We start from the raw sequence: 23,969 nt of genomic DNA, 5'->3' as shown, positions 1-23,969 counted from the left end.
CTGGGAAAAGAGGATTAAAAAAATAAAAATGATACTACTCAGAAAGACTTATTCTTACCCGGCCCTATATAATTAATCTTTTAAGTAATACACACCTTTCCTGCTTATTTTCCTGGTAGCACTGGCAGAGGGTTTCTTGGCATCCATGACCGAATCAAACACTACTGTGCTGGTAGGCACTACCTCCAGTTTATTCTCAATATGACGCAACTAGAATTTCAAGAAACAAAGCAATATTCAGGTTCATTTTTTGAATGGCGAGGATACAACTTAAAAAAAAAAGTATAGAACTCCTCTCATTTTCACAGTAAGAAACAATTACAGCAAGAATAGCTTTAAAAGTCTGGTGGCACAAACTTGTATAGTCTTGTGACCAGAAACATTAGAATATGAAGATTAGTACAAAAAAAGATTATTCAAATTAAGCTATGTTGACTAAATCTGTTTCCATAAGTGGGTCATTGCCAACGAAGAATTATACAAAATGCCAAAAGGTCTTAACACTTGGCCTCATTGAAACATAACCACTAAGAACGAAAACACACTGTATTCTATAATGCACTACTCTAGAGGGAACATGAAACAGGATTCCACATGTAAAACTGTACCATTTCACTCCCTTATTCAAAATGAGAGAGGTAATGAACATACAGAGAAATTCCTTAAGTTGCCAAAGAAATTTAGCATCTTGATTTCACTGTACCCCAGTTTATAGAAAATGTAACATTGCATCCTGAGTATACAGCTTAAGTTCACACATCATGGTAGTATTCCATGGTTGGTGCAGTACATATGGAACTATGAAACACATGTATATTGCTTCAACAGCCCCAATCTCTGAATCTCAGTAGGTAAGAAGAGGACAGTTAGTTCCTTTAAAATGATGGAGAGATATCTCACTCTACAGCTCACACCTGCAGGGATTTTCAAATGTAATTAGTGACTTTGAGGACCCAACTTTGACATTGTAAAGGGGTCTGGATTTTCAGAGGATGGGCATTCATTACTTTCTGAAAACCACTACCCCTTAAAGTGCCAAAATTAGGCACCCAAAATCACTAGTCACTTTTGAAAAATCTTGGCCTTGATATTTACTAGGCCTCACTGAGATTTTCAGGAGCAAGATTCTTTATAATATTCAGTTTGGTGAAAGCTGACATGTAATTTGGCAGCGCTAGATTACTACAGAGCTACCAGTTGGCCCATTATGTGCTTTCTGAGGTTGTAAATTCTTTGGGGAATGGACTGTCTTTTTGTCCTGTTTGTGTACAGTGCCTAACACAAGGGGGTACTGGCCAATGACTGGGGTACCTAGGCACTATGATAATACAAAAAAATAAAGGAATATTTAATATTAGTTTAAAGCTTCAATGTAAAGATATCACAAGATTCTAGCTAACATTTACATCTTTTTTGCAATAATTAAACAAATTACAAAAACATTTAACACAAGTTACCCATATATTCCTTATACCGGGATGGCCAACCTGTGGCTCTGGAGCCACATGCAGCTCTTCAGAAGTTAATATGTGGCTCCTTGTATAGGCACCGACTCCGGGGCTGGAGCTACAGGAGCAAACTTTCCAGTGTGCCAGGGGTGCTAACTGATCAACCACTGGTTCTGCCACAGGCCCAACCCGCACTCCATCTCTTCCTGCCCCCTCCCGAGCCTGCAGTGCCCAGGCTCCTCTCCCCAACCCCCCAAGACTCTTGCACCCCACGAAACAGCTGATCAGGAGGTGCTGATCGGCAGGGCTGCCGGGGGGTGGGAGGCGCAGGGAGCGGGGTGGGGGAGCCGATGTGGGGGCTGCTGACATATTACTGTGGCTCTTTGGCAATGTACATTGGTAAATTCTGGCTCCTTCTCAGGCTCAGGTTGGCCACCCCTGCCTTATACCATTCTGATTGATACAAACAATACTATTAATTGATAACGGTGTTAGTTTTATAGTAGCCAAGCAAGACTGATTTTTCATTATTCTCAGTAATGAGCTTCTTGTAGCATTAAGTTATACTGTGAGAATTGCTGTTCAAAGCAGTAAGAACAACCATCATCTTCATGCCCCCAACCACCGACCCCATTTTTTACTTCTGTAACCATAGGGAAAAAACTATCGGGAAAATAAGGCATTCAATAAAACTGAAGTGGCCATTAACTGATTTCAATCCAGAAAAAAAATATACTTACTGTAGCCTTAGTTTGAGAAAAAGTATCCCAGGCTGTGGTTAGATCTCACAAAACAAAAATAAAAGAATAAAATCAAGTTTCCTATTAATTCAAGTAACACAATGAAACAAAACATTTTAAAACAGTTTTGCATGGCTCACTAATTCCTTTTAATGAATTCATCCCAAACTATGAAACCCCTCTGTGGGCGGTAATTATTAGACAGCATCATTAGAAAAGAGCAATGTAATATTATGATCAAGTTATTAAGAGTTACATAAGTTAGGCTGAATTTCCTATTACATCTCCTATTAATCTCCAGAACTCCTATACATTTTAAAAATCTATAGCAAATTCATTACCCATGTGACGACACAAATATCTATGGGGTTTTTCCATTATATCTCATGCTTTGAATTTTGATTTTTTATATATTATATTATATTATTTATTTATTTTACAAACAGGCTATGAATATATATGGTCAATGGAAGCTCACACTTAGACTGCAAGTTGTCAGCTTGTTACTCTTGAGTACCAATTTATATGTTTAAGCTTCACAGGTTACATATACAATACATATAGCCAAGATTTCCAAAGAATGGGTGATAGGTTCATAAGCTTTACTTACTTCAGCTTTATAAGCTAAATTTATAAAAAGTTAACTATCTTCACAAATCTAGTAATATGCCCAATATTATTGAAATAGTATTTAAAGTATTATCTTTTTCCTTAAAGTAGACTATTTTGACAAGCACTTTAAAAAAAAAAAAAAAGTCAGCTGTAAATGTTGCTAAATGTAATTACATGTTACAGTAGTACCCAGAAGCCCCAATCAGGACCAGGGCCACATTATGCCAGGAACTGTACAAACATACAAAGATCTGGTCACTGCCCTGAAGAGCTACCAATCTAATTTAAGACAAGGTGAGAGAAAGGGGAAGAGAGGATCTGGAAATAGCAACAGGACACATTTGCTGAGAAATGGTACCTCAATAAAACATCTACAAAATCCTTGAAACCCCTGAATAATATTTCCTTAATTACAGGTCTATAAACTCTGACAAGACATTCGCAAGAACTTTTTAGGAGACAATCATAGTCAATTACAATGAGGCATTTCAGCTATCAAATTATAGAGTATATATGATTTTTATAGGTCAAGTATGCTTGTCATCTACTATAGCAGGGGTTCTCAAGTTTTGTCATAGTGTGGACCACTAAACCAAAATCTTATATCACAGACAACCTGCACTCCTGTTTGTGAGCACACATCTTCCATATGACAACTGCAGTAAATACTTACCTGGAAAAGTAATATTAGGAAATAACAATGTAACTGTTTTTAAACGTAACGTTTTGTCTTTTCTTGACAAGGCTTGCAATTAAGAGCCTGAACATTTATAAAAACGTGTCTGGAAGCAATGAAACGGAGTCAGCACCAGGTGATCTAACAGCTCTCTGGACCTCTGTCTGGGAACTGCTGTTCTACAGAAAGTAAGCTGTATGAGATATGGTTTTAGCCTTTGACCCAATTAAAAAAAAATCTACACAATTTACAATACAAGAAAATATTACACTATCTAGGATAAAACTGCTTCTAAAGTAAAGCGATACAACAAAGCAAATCCATACCTCTGAGGGAATCCCTGTTCTGAGTGTGCCTTGGGTTTTGTAAAGGCACCTCCTTCGATTTGTTGTTCCACATCCTGTTAGTTTACCTACAGACAGAAACATTCACTGAAGGACCAAAAGTATATACAATAAGAGTGAATAAAGATATCTGTTGCCCAAAGCAAATGTTATCTTGATCGATAAGAAATGAAGTTGTTTTACCTTCAAATTACATTTTGACACTATATATATATATATGACCAATTGGATCAGACAGGCAACACTGAGTGACCAAAAAGGCGATCACAGCTTGTAATTCTCTTAAAAAGGAACAAGAGTGAACTACTACTGATAGTGGGAGACACAGCGAATAAGAATGTTTACAAAGGAGGCTGAAAGGGACCAGAGACAAAATTCCAGGAAGGTACAAGGTAAGACTTCTAGCTCTATAACAGATTTCAATAGAGAGAGAGAGAGAACCTGTCAGTCTACAGCAATAAGCACTCCATTGAGTCTGAAGAAATGATAAGATGACCCCAGATAAAGAGGCTACATTAACAAGGAACCGAGGAAATATAACAGTCAAGGGTCATCCCTAGATAATTTTGAAAAACTTTGAAAATGTCTGGCCCTGCCAATGGATGAATAAAAGGAACTGACACATCACATGCCACCTTACCCTTTAAAAGACAAAGATCTGAAGTCTGACTGATATCTAGAAGCAGGACAATAAAAGTAATAATTAGACAATTTTTTTTAAAGAGAGCGTAAGAAGACTCAATATTCAGTGACATCTTTCCAAAAGCTCCAGAAAGATGACAAGATTTAAAGGCAAGACCACCACAAAAAGCAGTTTCTTGGACAGGTTTGCTAATGAATCCAAGTACCCCTTCTAAACCCAAATAGTCAGAAGCTGTCTTTAAAGAGCTTTGGGTAAGGTAAAACCAAGATTAAAGTTGACAGAGGAACAAACTTTGAAGGTTAAAGAAACCAGAACTTTATTTAAACTTCCAAGAACTATAATCATCCTGCCATTCTGGGTCATCTGAGACTAAGGGCCCCAGAAATTCCTTAGGTTGATGGACCTCTGTCCTGAAGCCAATCTAGGGATTTATATAGCCCACATTATTGTAGTAGTATTTGAGTATCTGAAATGGCTCTTCATGTCACCTCACTGTGAAGCAGACCCTCATGTAGACCCACTTCCAGAGAGCAGTGAAAACAAATTTTTAAATAACTGTCTTCAGAGGGATATACAAGTAAGGCCTTTCTGTGAGAAAATTACTCCAGTTTGAAGTGAGAAAGACTACTTTCTGTAGAGGCAGGCTAGACTGTGGAGCACAACACTGGAAGCAGGAAACAGACCAAGGCCCCAATCTTGCTCTCAGTGAAATCAATGGTAAAACTCCCAATGAAGTCTATCCTGCACCTTCTAAGGCCAAGGAACACACCAAAATTCTTTCAGTATTATTGGTTATTGTTGCCTGAAAAAGAAGGAAAAAACAACTCAGTAGTATGGATTGATGATCTCTTAGAAAAAATAAGTAACTTATGCAAAAAGTGGTTACATAATACATGAGAATTTTCTTTAAAAAGCAAAATTAGACTGGGAGTGGGAGTATTTAAAAGGAAAGTGCTTTGAAAAAAAAGCAGTACAAGGAAATAAAGTGATTTTAAGAGGACTGTGTTTTAAGAGTCCTGAAAAGAAGCCTCCACAGTCAACAAGATCTCTCATTAGTCAGCACCTCTTTTTCCTACAAAGCCCATGAATTTAAATATATTCTATCAATAGCTCAAAAAACCTTCAAAATCAAGGTTTTGAAGAAATTCTTGTTATAGAGGATGAAAAGGCAAAATTAGAGGGTGAACATTAAAATGTGACCAAGATTTATATTGGAAGTTATAAGAGCTATTCTTAGTACCCTTCAGAATAACTGAAGTCAACCCTTAACAAATTATCCAGCAGGCAGGTCACTACATGAAAGATCCATCCTACTCTTCATCAATGACTGAAGAGTTGGGATGAGAAAACTAATTCCCTCTCTCCTCTACCCCACACCCACATATACAAACCTTCTCCTCCTGTTGCGGAGCTCAGCAGTTCTGAATCAGAGGCTCTTCCTCCTTCACTTCCCAAAGTCCTCCATTACTCACAGGATTGGTTCCTCTACTGTTGAGATGAAGGCCACCCAACTATACAGGGCCCCTCTTCCCATAAAAGGTGGCCCAATGTCCCATGAAACCAAAATCTTCTAATTTACACCACTTCACTAGCCAATAGGTCACCTCTAGTATCTTGTGAATGGTAAATCTATCATGTACCACCATAAGGACATCCAAAAGGGTCAATGGCAAAATTTGAAACCTGAACTCTCAGATCTCCAACTTCGACTGCTAGCACTTGAGCTGCATGAGTAACTACATATGCCTGTCACAATATGTGGTATACCACATCCAGTTAACTAAATGCCTAAACAACAACTATGTGGGTGAAACCAGACAATCACTATGCTCTTGAATGAACTCACACAGAAAAATGATAAAAGACAAGAAACCCTATCACCTGTGGGTGAACACTTTTCACAAGGCGATCATTCTGTCTGACCTATCAGTGCTCATCCTCAAAGGAAACCTGAACAACACTTTCAAAAGACAAACCTGGGAGCTTAAATTCATAACTTTGCTAGACACTAAAAATCATGAACTGAACAGACACATTGTTGTAATAAGCCATAAATCCAATATGTAACTCACTAACCTCATCTTTTTGTTCTATGACTGCAGAGATGTTACTGGGCCATTCCATCTTGAATGGTCCCTTGGAATATGTGTTAGCTGCTTAGTTCCACCTTGCACTTAGCTGTGACACTTGGAGAATCTTTACAAGACCCGAAGAGGAGCTCTGTGTGGCTCAAAAGCTTGTCTCTATCACAAACACAAGTTGGTCCAATAAAAGATATTACCTCACCTACCTTGTCTCTTTGACATGGCTACAACTACACTACATACAACTTACCCTATAGACAATGACAACAAGGTGCCACAAGTACTCCTTTTCTTTTTACCCTCTAGAATTTGTCTCAATGCCCCCCAAAAGTTGTAAGAAAGGAGTGGCTCATCAAGCTGCTCTAGTGGTCCAGACCTTTCGATTCCCCTTGCTTTAGAGAAAGCTAGATATGTCTGCTTTAAACTAAGTGCTGGAAAGGCAATGGGTGGAAGAGGAAACCTACGCGTTAGTGGAGCGTGCAACAGCGTAGAAATATAAGCAGTGCGGAAATTCTAGAGCAATGGTCTCCAATCTTTTTAAGCACAAGATCACTTTTTAAATTTAAGTGCAACCCAGGATCTACCCCAAAGAAAATGTAGAAATAACAGTAATCACACAGGCTCTGGGAGGGAGTTTGGGTGCAGGAGGGGGCTCAGGGCTGGGGCACGAGGTGGGGGTGCTGGCTCTGGGAGGTGGCCAGTGCGCAGAGAACCCCCCCCCCCCCAGTCGCCACTGCTGGACATGCCAGTCGCTTCCGGGAGTGGCGCAGGACCAGAACAGACAGGGAGCCTGCCTTAGCCCCGCTGGACTGTTAGTAGCCGATTTCCTGGTTTGGCTGCAAGAAGATTGGCAACCCTAGATTGTAACTGAGATTGACTGACAGAGGCGCCGCAATCAACCAGTTGATCGCGATCTACCAGTTGGTGACCACTGTTCTAGAGAGAACTAAATTTAATATCAAGAGGCACAAGAATCAGGCAAGCTAAGTTCCAGAACTCTGCTTCTGGAATGGAGACTGGGGAAACCATTCATGTCAAACAGCTACTTTCTGTATCAAATGATTCAGGTTGCAAGGTACAATGTTGCCCTATATTAGAAATCTCGTCCAGTGATGAAGAGACATGAACCAGCTGAAAATTCCTATATTAGAAAAGTGGAAAGGAAATGTATATGAAAAGAGCCTTCCATCCTTTCATGAAGGCAATTTTGAGAGTATATGAAACCTCCATCTCAAGATTGTAGCGCAAACAACAACATACTGGAACCTACTGGACAGTAATTATAGCCAAAAAGTACTTCTAGCCAATGCACCTTTTCTTGAGGAGATAAAATAAAACTAACTGAATTTATTAATTATTCACCTATGAGCCCCAGTTGTGGACTAGTCATAGTAGCACCTCTAAGCACTAGTTATGGACCAGGACTTAACTGTGGTAGGTGCTATACAAACACCAAATGTTTTACATTCTATATTTCACTACTCTGTAACAATGCAGCGTAATGTTGAACTCTATATGTTCCCAAAGCTTTTAATAGAGAATTTAAAAAATATTTTTCAAAGTTGTTGCTTGCAACATGCATCCAGAGCAAAAAGTCAAGTGAATTGAGCTGAACCAAGGCAATACAAAAGAACAAAACTGTAAATATACAGTTGACACTGTCTTAAATTTCTGACTTCTTGCAGTCTTCCACTGCAGACAATCACTACTGGTTAAGAACACAGCCACAACAGGAGTATAAAGGTCTACTTCTCCTCCCCAGCTCCTAGCTTCTACAAACAGGGGCATGGTATGCTGTGCTCTACTCCACCTTGTGAATAGCTCCACTGCCTGCCTCTGCTATTCAATTACAGTAGAAGCTCAAAGTTATGAACTGACTGGTCAACCACACCCCTCATTTGAAACTGGAAGTATGCAATCAGGAAGCAGAAGAGACGAAAAAAAAGCACAAATATGGTACAGTACCGAGTTAAAAGTAAACTACTAAAAAAATAAAGGGAAAGTTTAAAAAAAAGATTTGACAAGGTAAGGAAACTGTTTCTACGCTAGTTTCATTTCAATTAAGATGGTTAAAAGCAGCATTTTTCTTCTGCACAGTAAAGTTTCAAGGGTATATTAAGTCAATGTTCAGTTGTAAACTTTTGAAACAACCACCATAATGTTTTGTTCAGAGTTATGAACAACCTCCATTCCCGAGGTGTTTGTAACTCTGCGGTTCTACTGTATATGATTCTTGTCAGTTTCACTTCTGCACACAGAGATCTGAACAGCAGTGCAACTAGCCAGTCTTGTTAATCTCATGCTGTTGCTGTTTGAGAAAGATATGAGGGGATCGGGAATACTGGAGCAGTCTACAGATTCAGAAAGACAATACTGCATCATTTCCCATTTGATCATAAGGGCTTGAAAAACATTAAATGGCTTTTCAAGCCCTATTTACAATGATATTGATGTTGCATTTTGTTTTGGACCATAGAGATAGACATCATGACATCTTTCCACTGTTTCAACTCATGTAATGCAAGCAGAAAACCTAACCATACCCTCTTCAACACCCTGCCTGCTCAACATGACAAAGACAGGTAGAAAGAAGTATAACATTGCATCTATATGCCTGCAAACCATAACATAGCTGGTATGTCTATTTTTAAGCTCACCACCCTTGACAGTGTCAACTGAACTCTTATATTTATTGACATGAACAATGATTTGGAAAGGACAGTACATAAAATAGCTTTACACACAAACAGCTCAAACTTCATTTGAATATACTTTTATATATCAACATAACAACTTATCTCAAAATTTCAGTAATATCAGAAAAATATGCATTCTAAAAATAACACTCTGAAGTGACTGCTGAGGAAAGACAATAGGAAATTCTTTATATTCAGCTGGCTTTAGATCCATCAGTATTATACCCAAATGCACAAAACTTAAACTAAAGATGGAATTTAACTTGGAAAATTGGGACTCATTTTCAGTACATATGTACAGGAGCAAAAGTGTGCCCAACATCACAACCTATTTTGTGCACACTTTATCAGATGCACAAGCAAATCCACAATTTACGCATGCACACATGATAAAAATTGCACTACTCTAGCCATGTGGGTATGCAATCAAGAATTTGCATATAAATATCAATTACTGCAAGAGTCAAATAGATACACATTTGCACCCACACAAATTCACATCTAAAAACTTACTGAAAAGCAAGTCAGTATTGGCTAAGTGGGAAGGTGGCTGGCTCCCTTGCTGGTCAATTTCTTAAGCTGTTATAATCAATGACAAACAAAATGTCCTTCAAAATTCTAGTCAAATACTTATCCTATAAACTAAGGTGGTAGACTGAAAGAACAGGGTGTAAAAGGCAGGAAGGAATACTTACCAGAAAAGTCTGAGGATACAGCTACTCTCTGAAAAACCCACTGTTCTACCTTTGATCAGCACATATTTCAAACAGCCCATTTAAAGGGTCATCACCTATTTAGCTGTAAAACTGTTAATATTAGATAAATTGCTTTTAAATCCTAAATTACTGTGCTACTATTAGAGAGATGTGTAATTTAAATTCTTGAAGTCACATGTATAATTATGTTCTATTATGCACTACTGTTAATGACCCAAGTGTAAATATTTAACTGAACCAAACCAGTTTAAAAGTGCATCTTTTATTCTCGTGTTTCTCAGAAATTAATGTAATGTTGTGAGACATCACAAAAAGCCCAAACAGCAGCAAATCTTTGTAAGCTCTTTATATAACAAACATGTTTATGGATAGCCCAATTCTCTTAACGTTTTTTCTGTGGCAGGCACTTTTCATAATCTTTCTTCTAACCAAGAATTCAGAATGACATAACAGATCAGACCACTGGTCCATTTAGCACAGTAGCCTGTCTCCAACAGTAGCAAGTAACAGATACTTCCAAGAAGATGTAAAACTTCCTAATGGACAACTATGTAATAAGCATAAGGTCCTGGAATTCTGCTAAGCTCTTTGCCTCAATCATATATGTAAACAGAGAGTTCCGCGTGTTAGTTGTATCCAGGGTAAAAAAAAAAAGTGCTTCCTTTATCACTTAAATTTATTATTACCTTTTATTTTTAATGCATGTTCCCTGCTCTTGTATTATGAGAAGTAGGCGCTCCTAACCAACCTCTATATACTATTCATGCAACCTCTTAGTCCTCTCCTTGCTAAACTAAAAATTCCTAATACTTTTCAGCTATCTTCATAGGGAAGTCTTCCATACCTCTAAATCATTTTCATTGACTCAGCTGCCACCAGCACAGAAACAACAGAATCTGCATAAAATCTGCATACCATTTCCCAAAGAGCCACATTAAAGAGCCACTTGTGGCTCACGAGCCTCAATCTGAGTATCACTGATCTAACCTAAATCTCCCTTGCTGCAGTTTAAGCCCATTAATTCTTGTCCTAGCTTCAGTGGACATGGAGAACAACCTCAGCAAGAGGTTACGGGGTTTATTACAGGACTGGGTGAGTGAGGTTCTGTGGCCTGCAATGTGCAGGAGGTCAGACTAGACCAGTGTTTTTCAAACTTTTGTATCGGTGACCCCTTTCACACAGCAAACCTATGAGTGCAACCCCCCTTATAAATTAAAAACACTTTTTTTTGTATTTAACACTATTATAAATGCTGGAGGCAAAGTGGTATTTGGGGCTGGAGGCTGACAGCTCGCAACCCCTGCACATGTAATAACCTTGTGACCCCCTGAGGGGTCACAACCCCCAGTTTGAGAACCCCTGGACTAGACAATTTTGATGGTCCCTTCTGGTCTTAAAGTCTATGAGAAACAAAAATACAAAGAATGAGAAGAAGCAAGAAAGCCAAACTAAGTAGACTTCATCCAAATTACTGAATCCCCCACCAACCAGAGATAGCTTAGTTGAGGGAAAACTTACATAGGCAACATGCCTTCTCTGGCATAGCCTTGAAGAAAGTTAAGGCTCAAACTGGCTCGCTTAGTTTGGCTCCTGTGCATCAGAATCTAAGGTTTCATTTTTTTTAAAAAAAATTCTCTATGAGAAAGACTGATCAGCTGAGGAACGATCATCAAAGGAAAATCTGCATAATCAATGGGTGTCTCATTTTTTCATCTGAAGTTTGCAGAGCTTGGTTTGTAGGCAAAGCATCTGAGAATGACACTACTCTTCTTTCCCCAATTCAATCCCAACAAAAAGGTGGAGAAAGAAAAGCTATGGATAACTCACTCAAGTATGGTGGCCCAGGTAAAGTACCACCTAGCAATAGCTAGCACTGGAACCACAGTGGTTCTACAAGCTAAGTTCTCTCTCTCACACACACACACACACACACACACACACACACACACACACACACACAACTAAACACAATTAAAATACCTTAAAATTATTTACCAAAGGTTGCGTGAAGAGGAACATTTGATGTGGTCCAATTCAGGCACAAACTTAATATTCCTACACCCGCCAAGTATGATAAGAAGGTAGAAACTGAAAAGGGAAGTGCAGAGTCAATAACTTATAACCTTGGGCCTCGAACATTCGGTGCTACGAAGTACGGCCCACACTGCCTCCAACAGACATACCTGTAAGGAGATTCTAGAACCTTGACAAGCAAGGTGCCTAGATTCCAAGTGAAGGAATACACAGAGATCCTTGAAGAAAAATTACTGTTTATTCATACCCAATGCATGAGGAAAAATTGTTGTAATAATGGCCTAATTGTAAGCTCATCTATAAACAATAAGTGAAAGTTCATAAATTGTAACAATGTCCTGTTATATTAAATTGTTTAAGAAAGATGTAAGGAGGAGACAGAAAGACTGAATTAATATAAACAGAAAGAGCTTTATTGATCCCATTCAAGGACTGTGTTAAGATTATAACTGGTAAACCAGAGAAGAGGACCGGAAATGAATGAACCAAAAATTAACGTGTTGGAAATTGGACCTATTGATGGACAAAATAATGAGAAGATGGACTATTCCACCCTACACTCTCTTACAGAAAAAATACTTTTGGGAAAAATTAGCAGAAGCAGCTGCTCTCTGCCAACCGCCATTGCAGTGAGCTTTATCATCATGGCTGCCAGGCCTCCTGTCTTCTGGGACCCCCCAGAACTTCTTCATCCCGATCCTCAAAAATGTACTGACCAGATGGGGCCAGAGAGTGAGCCAGATAACATCACCAGCTCCAGCTAAATCCCAAATATCATCTGGGATGTAAGACTTTGTCACCCACAGATCCCTCCAATTATGTCTCTCTCCTTTTTCCTTACGTCCAGCTTAGCTGACCAAGACTGCATATTGTGCACACCGCTGTGTGATCAGAGAGGCAGCTAAATGTAATGCCCTAAAAACCCCAATGCTGGTACAAGTATGCCAGGTCTCAGACCACGTCTATCTTACCACTGATAGACTTTGCTATGATCGATGTAGTTGGGGTTGATTTAGTGCAGGGGTGGCCAAACTACGTCAGGGCTTTGGATCTGGCCCGTGAGACTGCCACCCCCATGGCGCCACAGGCCCCACACCGCTCCCAGAAGCAGCCAGCACCACATCCCTGCGGCTCCTCGCCTGCAGGCACTGCCCCCCACAGCTCCCATTGCCTGGCAACAGGGAACCGCAGCCAATGGGAGCTTCAGGGGAGGAACCCGCAGGCAAGGGCAGCACGCAGAGCCCTCTGCCCCTCCCTCCCCCAGAGGCCTTGGGGACATGGTGCCGGCCGCTTCCGGAAGTGGAGCGGTGCGGGGCCAGGGCAGGCAGGGAGCCTGTCTTAGCGCCACTACGCGCCGCTGCCACCCCTGAGCCGCTCAAGGTAAGCCCGCACCCCAAATCCCTCCTGCACCCCAACCCCCTGCCCTGAGCCCCTTCTCACACTCCACAACCTCCCTGCCCCCTCCTGCACTCTGCACCCCCCCTACACCTCAACTCCCGCTGAGCCCCCTTGTACACCCAGCACCCCTCCTGCGCCCCAACCCCTTGTCCTGAGCCCCATCCTGTACACTGCATCCCCTCCCACACCCCCTCCCGCATCCCAACCCCCTGCCCCAGCCCTACATTCATGGCCCTGCATGCAATTTCCCCATCCAGATGTGGCCTTTGGGCCAAAAAGTTTGCCCACCCCAATTTAGTGAAAACCGACATTCCCTCTAAGCCATGCAGCTGCCTATTAAGCCCTGCGCAGGGGCTCAGGACTGTGGCTGGAAGAGATGCCTGTTCCCCAGCATGGACCTGCCACGTCGGGGGAGAGGCGCCCCTCCCCGCCAGCCCCAGCGCGGACCTGCCGAGCCCGAGGGAGAGGCGCCCCTCCCCACTGGCCCCAGTGTGGACCTGCTGTGGCTGGAGGAGAGGAGCCCCTCCCCACCGGCCACAGCATGGACCTGCCCCAGACTTGCCATGGCCAGGGAAGAGGAGCCCCCTCCCTCGGCCGGGCCCAGGCCCACTGGAGCTGCCGCAGCCAGAGAGAGGTGCGTTTCCCCCTGCCCTGAGCTGCTGTGGCGAGAAAGGGCTGAGGAGAGTCCTTTCTCCCACCGCAGCCTCGGAGCAGCCAGAACCCAAACCCCTCATTCCCAGCCCCACACCCCCAGCCAGAGCCCCTAGAGCCTTCACCCCTCCTGCACCCTAACCCTCTGCCCCAGCTCTGAGCCCCCTCCCACACTCTGAACCCCTCAGCACCACCCCCACCACATGAAGTCATTCTGCACATGGATGTAAAAAATGAGAGGGAACACTGAAGACCCACTAAAGCGACTGCAGAGCACTCTCTGGTCAACTCCGGTACTCCACTGGAATGAGAGTAAGTAAGTCAACAGGAGAGTGTCTCCCATCAATACAGCGCGGTGTAGACACCGAATTAAGTCGACCTAAGCTACGTAGACTCCAGCTATGTTATTCACGTAGCTAGAGTAGCGTAACTTACGTCGACTTACCCCGGTAGCGTAGACAAGGCCTCAGAGTGGCTGACAAGACAGTGTGCTGTGCCTGTGTTTTTCCAGCAAAGAGGATACAAGTGAGACCTTTAGGGCTCATGTCTGCATCCTAGCTATGGAAAGAAAATGCCACTTTTATCTACAACAACAAAGACCCTAGAAATCCTCCCAAGACTTGACCATACAGTTCCTGGCATTACAAATCATCTTCCTCCACTCATTAGGAACATTGACATTTGCTGGATTTTCATTCACGAGAGTTGTCTGTATCCATTTAAAAGGAACATCAATTTAAAAAAGGACCTTCCCTCTAATCTGTCTGATTGATTTTTACCTACTATTATTACATGTAAAATGTAATATTAATAATTGAAGATTAGAGAAAAAAACCCTTCAATTTTCTGCCATTTGTTTACTTTTTGTATTTGATAGCACTTTGGTTGAAATCTTGGACCCCCTGAAATCAATGGAAATTTTGCCATTGACTTACACAGAATCAGGATTTCACCCTCTGTTATTAGTCAGTTTCAATCGACCTGGTATAGTCAATTAGCTAAATTTAGAAACTAACAAATTTATCTGAGCATAAGCTTTCCTAAGCTACAGCTCACTTCATTGGATGCATTCAGTAGAAAATACAGCGAGGAGATTCATATACACAGAGATCATGAAACAATGGGTGTTACCATACAGACTGTAAGGAGAGTGATCAGGTAAGGTAAGCTATTACCAGCAGGAGAGCGGGGGTGGGGGGGACCTTTTGTAGTGATAATCAAGGTGGGCCATTTCCAGCAGTTGACAAGAATGTCTGAGGAACAGTGGGGGCGTGGGGGGTGGGAAACAACACTGGGAAATAGTTTTACTTTGTGTAATGACCCATCCACTCCCAGTCTTTATTCAAGCCTAAGTTAATTGTATCGTGTGATCCTTGATGATGCGTTGGAGAGGTTTTAGTTGGGGGCTGAAGGTGATGGCTAGTGGTGTTCTGTTATTTTCTTTGTTGGGCCTGTCCTGTAGTAGGTGACTTCTGGGTACTCTTCTGGCTTTGTCAATCTGTTTCTTCACTTCAGCAGGTGGGTATCGTAGTTGTAAGAACGCTTGATAGAGATCTTGTAGGTGTTTGTCTCTGTCTGAGGGGTTGGAGCAAATGCGGCTGTATCGTAGAGCTTGGCTGTAGACAACAGACATCATCAAGGATCTACAATCTATCCTGAAGGACGACCCATCACTCTCACAGACCTTGGGAGACAGGCAAGCCCCGCAACCAGAAGCAAATACTCACCAGCAACCACGCACCACACAACAGAGCCACTAACCCAGGAACCTATCCTTGCAACAAAGCCCATTGCCAACTGTGTCCACATATCTATTCAGGGGACACCATCATAGGGCCTAATCACATCAGCCACACTATCAGAGGCTCGTTCACCTGCACATCTGCCAATGTGGTATATGCCATCATGTGCCAACAATGCCCCTCTGCCATGTATATTGGCCAAACTGGACAGTCTCTACGTAAAAGAATAAATGGACACGAATCAGACATCAAGAATTATAACATTCAAAAACCGGTTGGAGAACACTTCAATCTCTTTGGTCACTAGATTACAGACCTACAAGTGGCAATTCTTCAACAAAAAAACTTCAAAAACAGACTCCAACAAGAGACTGCTGAATTGGAATTAATTTGCAAACTGGAAAGAATTAACTTAGGCTTGAATAAAGACTGGGAGTGGGTGGGTCATTACACAAAGTAAAACTATTTCCCCATGTTTATTCCCTACCCCCACCCCCGGCCGTTCCTCAGACGTTCTTATCAACTGCTGGAAATGACCCACCTCGACTACAAAAGGTCATCACCCCGCTGGTAATAGCTCACCTTACCCGATCACTCTCATTACAGTGCGTATGGTAACATCCATTGTTTCATGTTCTCTGTGTATATAAATATCCCCACTGTATTTTCCACTGAATGCATCCGACGAAGTGAGCTGTAGCTCACGAAAGCTTATGCTCAAATAAATTTGTTAGTCTCTAAGGTGCCACAAGTCCTACTTTTCTTTTTGCGGATACAGACTAACATGGATGCTACTCTGAAACTTAGCTAAATTGTTTCCCATTTTGTTTGTGGTTCTTTCACACAAGTCTTTCAACCAAGTACTGTACCTGATTCTTACTCACTTAACTAGTCATACTAGACCAGGGGTCGGCAACCTTTCAGAAATGGTGTGCTGAGTCTTCATTTATTCACTCTAATTTAAGGTTTCGCCTGCCAGTAATACATTTTAACATTTTTAGAATGTCTCTTTCTATAAAAGTCTTCAATAAATAACTAAACTATGGTTTATGTAAAGTAAATAAGGTTTTTTAAAATGTTTAAGAAGCTTCATTTAAAATTAAATTAAAATGCAGAGCCCCCCGGACCAGTGCCCAGGATCTGGGCAGCGTGACTGTCACTGAAAATCAGCTCGAATGCCACCTTTGGCACACATGCTATATAGGTTGCCTACCCCTCCACTAGACAGAAGTCCCACGGCAGCGCTTTAACGTTGGTAGTGAAGACATACCCTCACAGAAAGGGAAGTAAGCTATACCAGTATAAATGAACCCACATTAGGAGTTGTACTAGTATAATGATATTAGTTTTTTAAAAAAGTATCACAACCCAAATGACAGTCATACCAGTACAAATCTCTGTAAAGATCAGGCCACAAACAAACAGCTTAACCAAAATTTGTAAAATGCTTGCTGTGTTATGAGCGGATGCAAGGTATACATACAGATATTATACATTCAAAGCATTCCAACACTTTTGTAGACAAGTGAGGATAAGGCTATGAAAGTCAATCCATCAACGGGTTTAGCCACTAAATTTACGTTTGGAATTTTAAAACAAGGTTTCACAAGCCTAATGTTAACACAAGGTGGGGGGGGGGAGTTGAGTTTTGTAAATAGATACATGTAAAATGAAAAGTGGCTGTGAACATTCAACAGCGTTCACCACCCAGATGTCATGCCTGAGCACGAGAAGCAGCAAGGAAAGTGGGCTAGGAAGAGACGTGATTGAGGCTAACGCAGTTTCATTTTCCAAGCGGAGCAGAAGCAAGGAGTAGCCAGCCCCCCGGCACAGCTGAGCGGGGCAGCTGGGTCAGGCTTCGCTACCGGCGGCGTTATCAGCACGGCAGAAAGCGCCGCTGGCTCGTGCAGGGCACAGCCCTAGGGGAAAGTCTCTTTAAACCGGGAGTGACAGCACGGCCCCGGAGCCAGGGCTGCCCAGCGCTATGGAGACCCGGGGGCGGAGAACCAGTGGGTCTGGCAGCGAGTCTCGGCCCGGACACCGGCTCTACGCGGGACGGAGCCGCGGAGCCCGACCCCAGGGCGTCCCGACTCCGGGGCTCCACCTCGCCCCCAAACGGCCAGGAGCCGAGGTGGCCGCAAGGCAGGGCAGGGCAGGGCCCGGCTGAGGACGGAGGACAGGCCGCTGCCAGCCGCTCTCCCCCTGCAGGCTCCTCACCTGAGAGTCGCCGCCGCCTCCCACCCCGGGGGCAGCTCCCAACGCATCCTGGGGGACCTGCGGGCCCCTCGGAGTTAGCGGCGGCCCCTCACTTTGCTCCTTCCCGGACGGCTGCGTCCCACCCTGTGCCCGGCCCGGGCTCACAGTCACTTCAGGGGAGCTCGCCGGCCGCCATTACCGGCCAACGACTGACACGGAGCGGCGGCGGCCGCGGCGCGGGGCAGGGCGGGAACAGCCGGCTACGCCTCGCGAGAACGGCCTACTCTCCGACCTTCCAAACATGGCGGCGCCCTTAAGAATTCCTGCCCCAAACTATACGTCGGCCATATTGGGTGTGGCACAGCATCCTGCGTCAGCTGGGCTGTAATACTCAGGGCAGAGGCATTTCAGCTTTAGCTCGGACGGAAGGCGGGGCTACCCTTTACAGAGACAACAACGAAGCAGTGAAGGAGAGGGAAGATTCCCCCCCGAATCGTGCTCCAAGAGGGGCAATGGTTTGAATAGAACCTCAGCCCCGGGCACCAAATATTTCTCCTGCCCTTTGTAAGGAATGGAGGGACGCTTAGCACCCCTACAGCTAAGGTTGAGACAGAGCGTAGGAGCGGGAGGACATCTATTGCACTTACTAGGTTGGTGCATAGAGCACAGAACTGGCGTGGTGTGTATCTTAACCCTGGAACAGCTGGCTTTCAGGGGGTTAAGTTTAGATGTAGTCAGTGTTTTGGAACGAGACAAGGCAGCACCCACCAAACTTAGCACTCTGTTAAGGAAGTTTTGGGGCAGTGACTCCAAAAGTAGCTTAGCTCCTACCTTCCCTTAAAGTCAATGAATAGGGCCCTACCCAATTCACAATCCATTTTGGTCAATTTCACAATCATAGGATTTTAAAATCTGAAATGTCATGCTCTTAAAACTGTAGGGGTCCTGACCCAAACGGGTTGTGTGATGGGGGGGGTCACCATAGTGCCACCCTTACTTCTGCAGTAACGGTGATGGGATGCTGCCTTCAGAGCTGGGAAGCTGGCCAGCAGCTGCTATGCTCCAGCCACTCAGCTCTGAAGGTAGTGCAGAATTAAGGGTGGCAATACTGTGACCCCCTACAATAACCTTGCAAATCCCCCTCCCCCACAACCCACTTTTAGGTGAGGATCCCCACTTTGAGAAACACTGGTCTCCCACATGCAATCATGGTCTTGTGTACTTTTACTCTGTACTATACAGATTGCACAGAGGAGACCCAATTTCACTGTCCATAATGTGTTTTTCAAGGCTGTGAATTTGGCAGGGCCCTATCAACAAATCTGGGCTACAGCACCACTTAAATACAGCCAGCACTGTTGTATAAGGGTAGCAGCTCACCCCCAGCACAACTCAAATGGGAGGATTGCAACCAACACCTCTACACTTACTACCCAGAGACCCTATTAAGATTTGGGTAGCATAGGGCTAGTCAGTTTTTCAAATAAGAACATTCTTTTAGATTTATTACCCTAAACCTTTTTTTCCTCCCACAATGATTTACTCCTTAAATAGTGCTTTTTTTTTTTAAAATGATTATTCCCCAGGATTTTATTTTCTCCTTTTTCCTCTTCCCTTTTCAGTGCAAAAATCAAACTAAGGAAGAAACTAGGAAAATTTAAAAATGAAAATTTTCCACAAACTACAGTTAAAATATTTTCCATTTCATAAGTGGTGTAATTTTTTTTGAGTGAAAAGTTTTCAAATCCCACAGAACAGAAATTACTTCAAAATTTAGTTTATCATTTTTCTCCACCACTTTTTGACCAGCTCTAGTTTTTACATAAATGGCTATCAGAGTGAAAGAACAATTTGCTTTGTAAAGGCCCATCTAAATGTTATACAGACAGAAACCTGCCTGAAACTCATTCATCTATTTCTGATGCCTGAATAAATGGTGGCAGGGTTAATAAACCTGGGGTTCCAGGAAGTCTACATGTGCCAAATCTTTGAACCTGCCTCCTTACTTCAGAACAGAGATCATTTTTCCAACTTTATCTACTTTAAAAAAAAAAATCATTCTTATAAGAACCACTTAAAAAAAAAAGGCTAATTAAAAGTGACTGTCTTACTGAGACCCAGAACATAAGGTTTAGGTAAAATAACAGAAGAAAATTTATAAAAAGTATGAATACAGATGTTTACACCATTTTTTTTAATTTCAATTAAAATTTTTTTTAAGAAATTTAAGGTTAATCCTAAGTGAAAAAGATATAGCAAACAATCAGCTTAAATGAATACAATGAAAACTGTAGTTAAGTGCTTTAACTTTTAATAAAGTTTCTTTATAAATGCAGGGAAGGGGAAAATGTTTAGGATATCATTTTTATAATACCTCTAATACTTCCATACCTTGCATGATTTTTCTCTCCCTCTTCATAGGTAGACTATAAAAAGAGGAATGTATTTTAAAAGCAGGCATGTGATGTCATGCAGCTATAGAATCATAGAAATGTAGGTAGGGCTGGAAGGGACCTCAAGGGGTCATCTAGTTCACTAAGGCAACACAGGTAAAGTATTACAGGAACAGTCACTTTCTTCTAAAACTGAAGAAGGAATGTCATTAGAAAAGGAAAAAAACAGCATTATTCCTAAAGGGCCAATTGCATATGTGCATGCACATGGGCAAATACCTGCTTTACTTAAGGACTTCTACCTACAACTTTATCCACTCACCATCATGCTACTTGCTTAAAGAAACAATATGTCACCTAATCTGAAAAATGAGACCTCATTTCAAATCCATTCTTGATCAACACAGAGCAGAAAACTCAAGAGTTTTATTTTCAGTTTTAAAAAGTGAATAGTATACTATTCAGCATAATCTCATGTGCAACTCCAATAGGTATTTTTATTGCTTGACACATCGGGACCAAGGTGCATGAGTCCAAAGTTTTTTGCTTTGTTAAGCTTCTTGATTCTCAGAATAAATTATAGTTGTCATGCAGATGCTAATATTTTCGGGGCGGGGGTTGTTTTGGTTTTTTTAGTTCACCAGAATATTTTAACATGGGCAAAACATTTTTCCCTAGCCTCACTCTGAGATGCAAATTAACCATTTGGCTGAAATTTTCGAAACAAATTCAGCCCACTACGGACAACCATGGAAAATTTCAGCCCAAACAGCTGATGTTTGGCAAAGTTATAAGCAACTGGAATCCAGGGTCTTATAAGATGATGTGTTGAGCAACTTTAATAGGCAGTGACAAGCCCCGCCTCTAATACAACATGCAAAAAGCCCCCCCCATGTTAAAAGAACATTAAGGTTGCAAAGCCAAGCACTCAGTAGTTAGGAAGTGTCAGAATTAAAGGCTGCCTATTCAACATTAATGCTGTTCCCTCCTGCATACATAGTATGCTAGTCTTTAATTACATGATTGTGTACTGTATTTTCCCGTATTACCCTGCCTCATTCAGTGCACAGGATGGGCCTCAGGGTGTGTGAGATGTTCAACACCAACTGACATCTCTATCTTAAAATTTAAAAGATTTTAAAATATGTATCGGTTTTGCCAGAGTAGAAAAAAAGCCCTGCCAACAAAGACAAAACAGACATCTCTAGTGGGGAAAAGGAGCATGATCAGTGATTAATTCCCTCCTGACTCCTGAGAGGACCAGGACCTCTTCACTCTTATTATATCCCATATAGTCACCTAGTGTTTGCTTAAAATCTATTGCTTACTAGTACTTGACTGGCAGATCTCTTTACCTATTCATCACTTTCTGTAACACATTGCCTCAAATTGTTTTTGAACTTAGTGTCTTATTTTATTTATTAGCAATTAATTTAGTTCCTCACTCTTCCCTCCCATTCTCCAGACAAGTAGAATGCATTAGAATTTACACTGAATATGAAAGTCAAAGTTAGCTTCTTTATTTTCATTCAATTATATAAAATTAACAAGCAAGATCCCCTCCGCCTCGACTTTGCTTCCACATTATTCCCACATTCTCAAAATGTCAGGACTTTTCTACGTAACAATGGAATTCAATTATAACTCTTGCATGAAATCTTAAATCAAATGATCAAAGGATGTGCTGCTTCCAGAGTCAGCTTTCACGTTTAAAAAAAAAAAGTTATACACACACACACACACACACACACACACACACACACACACACACAGAGAGAGCAGAACACCTCATGAGAAATTAAGGAAATTTAAATTCTCTTGTGAAAACTAAAGCTCTTTTCAATTAAATTTGCTAAAATTATTAGCATTTTAAAGACAAAGTAAATCCTTTACCTGGAAGCAGCCATGGCTGATAGAGAAAAGAAACAAACAAGTGCACTCAGTTCCAATATGGCTTTGATGAACTGGTAACAGAACTGGGCAGCGTTATTGAATATATTGCAGCAGTGCAGCCCAAGCGCTTGAAAGCAGTGGATGGGAGGAGGACTAAACAAAGCAGCACCATCTCATTTTACACTGTGCTGACTATTGCAGCTTTTAACACCCAGGCTGTGGAAAGTTTTCCACTCCATAGTACACATGCACATCCCTTCTAAAAATAGAGAGAGGCAGCTGGCTATTGTGCCTGAAAGAAGACCCAGTAGATTCCCCCCTTCCTTCTTTGACTGACATGCTTCCTTAAAGCTATCCAGGAATTTTGGAAAGGGTTATCTCCACCTGTTGAACATGGACTGGGGTTGTGCAGGCATTCAGTTATAAATCCAGCTGCCAAAACCCAACAGTAAAAACAGGGCACAAGGCAACTGTGAAATGGTGTAGAACTAGTTAAAGGAAAATACATACAATGTTTATATTAGAATCTTAAAAGGTGAACTGGAACGTTTATATAAAGAAAATGAAAGTTTCCTGGGTATGATTTGGGCTCATAAAACAAAGTAGTAACAGCTGTACTGTAGGGTATTTAGATGTTAGCTCCCCATTTGTATTGTATATTGCACCCATTGATCACCATACAAAATAGAGCTTCCCAGTCATCTACATACTTTGGTAGAAAATTTGATTACGTTTGTGTGTGCATGCACACGTGTATCAGTATGTGGCACCAAAAGCAGGCTCTCTTTTCTGTAATACACTGCCAGTTAACTATGTCCCAGATGGTGTACAACAACAAACATATAAAAGCAGTGTATTTACTAATTATAACATTTACCTATATATCTATCAACATGTATGCATATCTGCACTTGTGTACCAAACTGAGAATCTACCCAGTACCTGCTTGTCAACACACAGAAAGTTACAAAGTAAGGATTCCATATTCCTGGATATACACATTTTTATTTGTAGAAAAAAAAGTGGAAAAAAAATCAGCCTTTTTTACTAACCTGCCAACCAAATTCAAGATTCTTCTTTTCCCGTTGTAGCAGCAGAGAACATCACTGATAACTCAGAGCAGAATGTGAAAGACAAAATGTATTGATTGGTTGTGCATTGTTTTAGGTGCTTGTGATGTCATAAACCGCTGAAGGGGAGAGCTGTATTCTCAAACTCAGGGCTCGCAGGTGGGACAAGCGGGAACTACTGCAGAGCCCCCTGCTGGGAGGACAGGGCCTCCACTGCAAGGAGACACGGGATCAGGAGGGCAGGATCCATCACTGTCATCATATAGTTCCAGTCATCTGCCCAGAATCAGAGGAATGATTTGAACTGTCCCCACCAAGGAAAGGAATTCAGGCAAAGGTCCCAGGTCAAGAAGTTCGGGGATGAGTAACTGGAAGTGGTAGCTAACCACCCTAGATGAAATGGTGGAGAGATCAACAAACAGGGAGATGGGTTGGAGTCTCTTCTGTTGATGTGCTATCCTGAACAATTTACTACGTACGGCCAGTATTACATGCATTTCACCTTTAAGCACCATGCACTGACTTGCCCATAAAGGAAAGGAGTACTTGTGGCACCTTAGAGACTAACAAATTTATTAGAGCATAAGCTTTCGTGAGCTACAGCTCACTTCATCGGATGCATTTCAAGTGAGC

At 41.9% G+C, this 23,969-nt stretch overlaps 1 protein-coding gene across 12 annotated transcripts in view; it reads right to left on the bottom strand.

Annotated features, from left to right (window-relative positions):
- CEP350 (centrosomal protein 350) overlaps positions 1-18,139 on the bottom strand; it is a 136,348-nt gene extending 118,209 nt beyond the window's left edge. For all 12 annotated transcript variants that reach the window (XM_043491378.1, XM_043491385.1, XM_043491379.1 and 9 more), the window contains exons 1-4: positions 18,002-18,139; positions 3,803-3,888; positions 2,189-2,232; positions 96-210 (exon numbers count right to left, since the gene is read on the bottom strand). In XM_043491378.1, the coding sequence (XP_043347313.1) occupies positions 96-210; positions 2,189-2,232; positions 3,803-3,875 (232 nt within the window). In that variant the 5' untranslated portion in view covers positions 3,876-3,888; positions 18,002-18,139. The remainder of the gene's footprint in view (positions 1-95; positions 211-2,188; positions 2,233-3,802; positions 3,889-18,001) is intronic.
- Between the last annotated feature and the right edge of the window lie 5,830 nt (positions 18,140-23,969).

This window comes from Dermochelys coriacea, chromosome 8 (assembly GCF_009764565.3).
Source record: "Dermochelys coriacea isolate rDerCor1 chromosome 8, rDerCor1.pri.v4, whole genome shotgun sequence".
Lineage (NCBI taxonomy): Eukaryota > Metazoa > Chordata > Testudines > Dermochelyidae > Dermochelys > Dermochelys coriacea.
The sequence above is the reverse complement of the archived record's forward strand: the minus strand, read 5'-3'. Positions and strand labels throughout refer to the sequence as shown.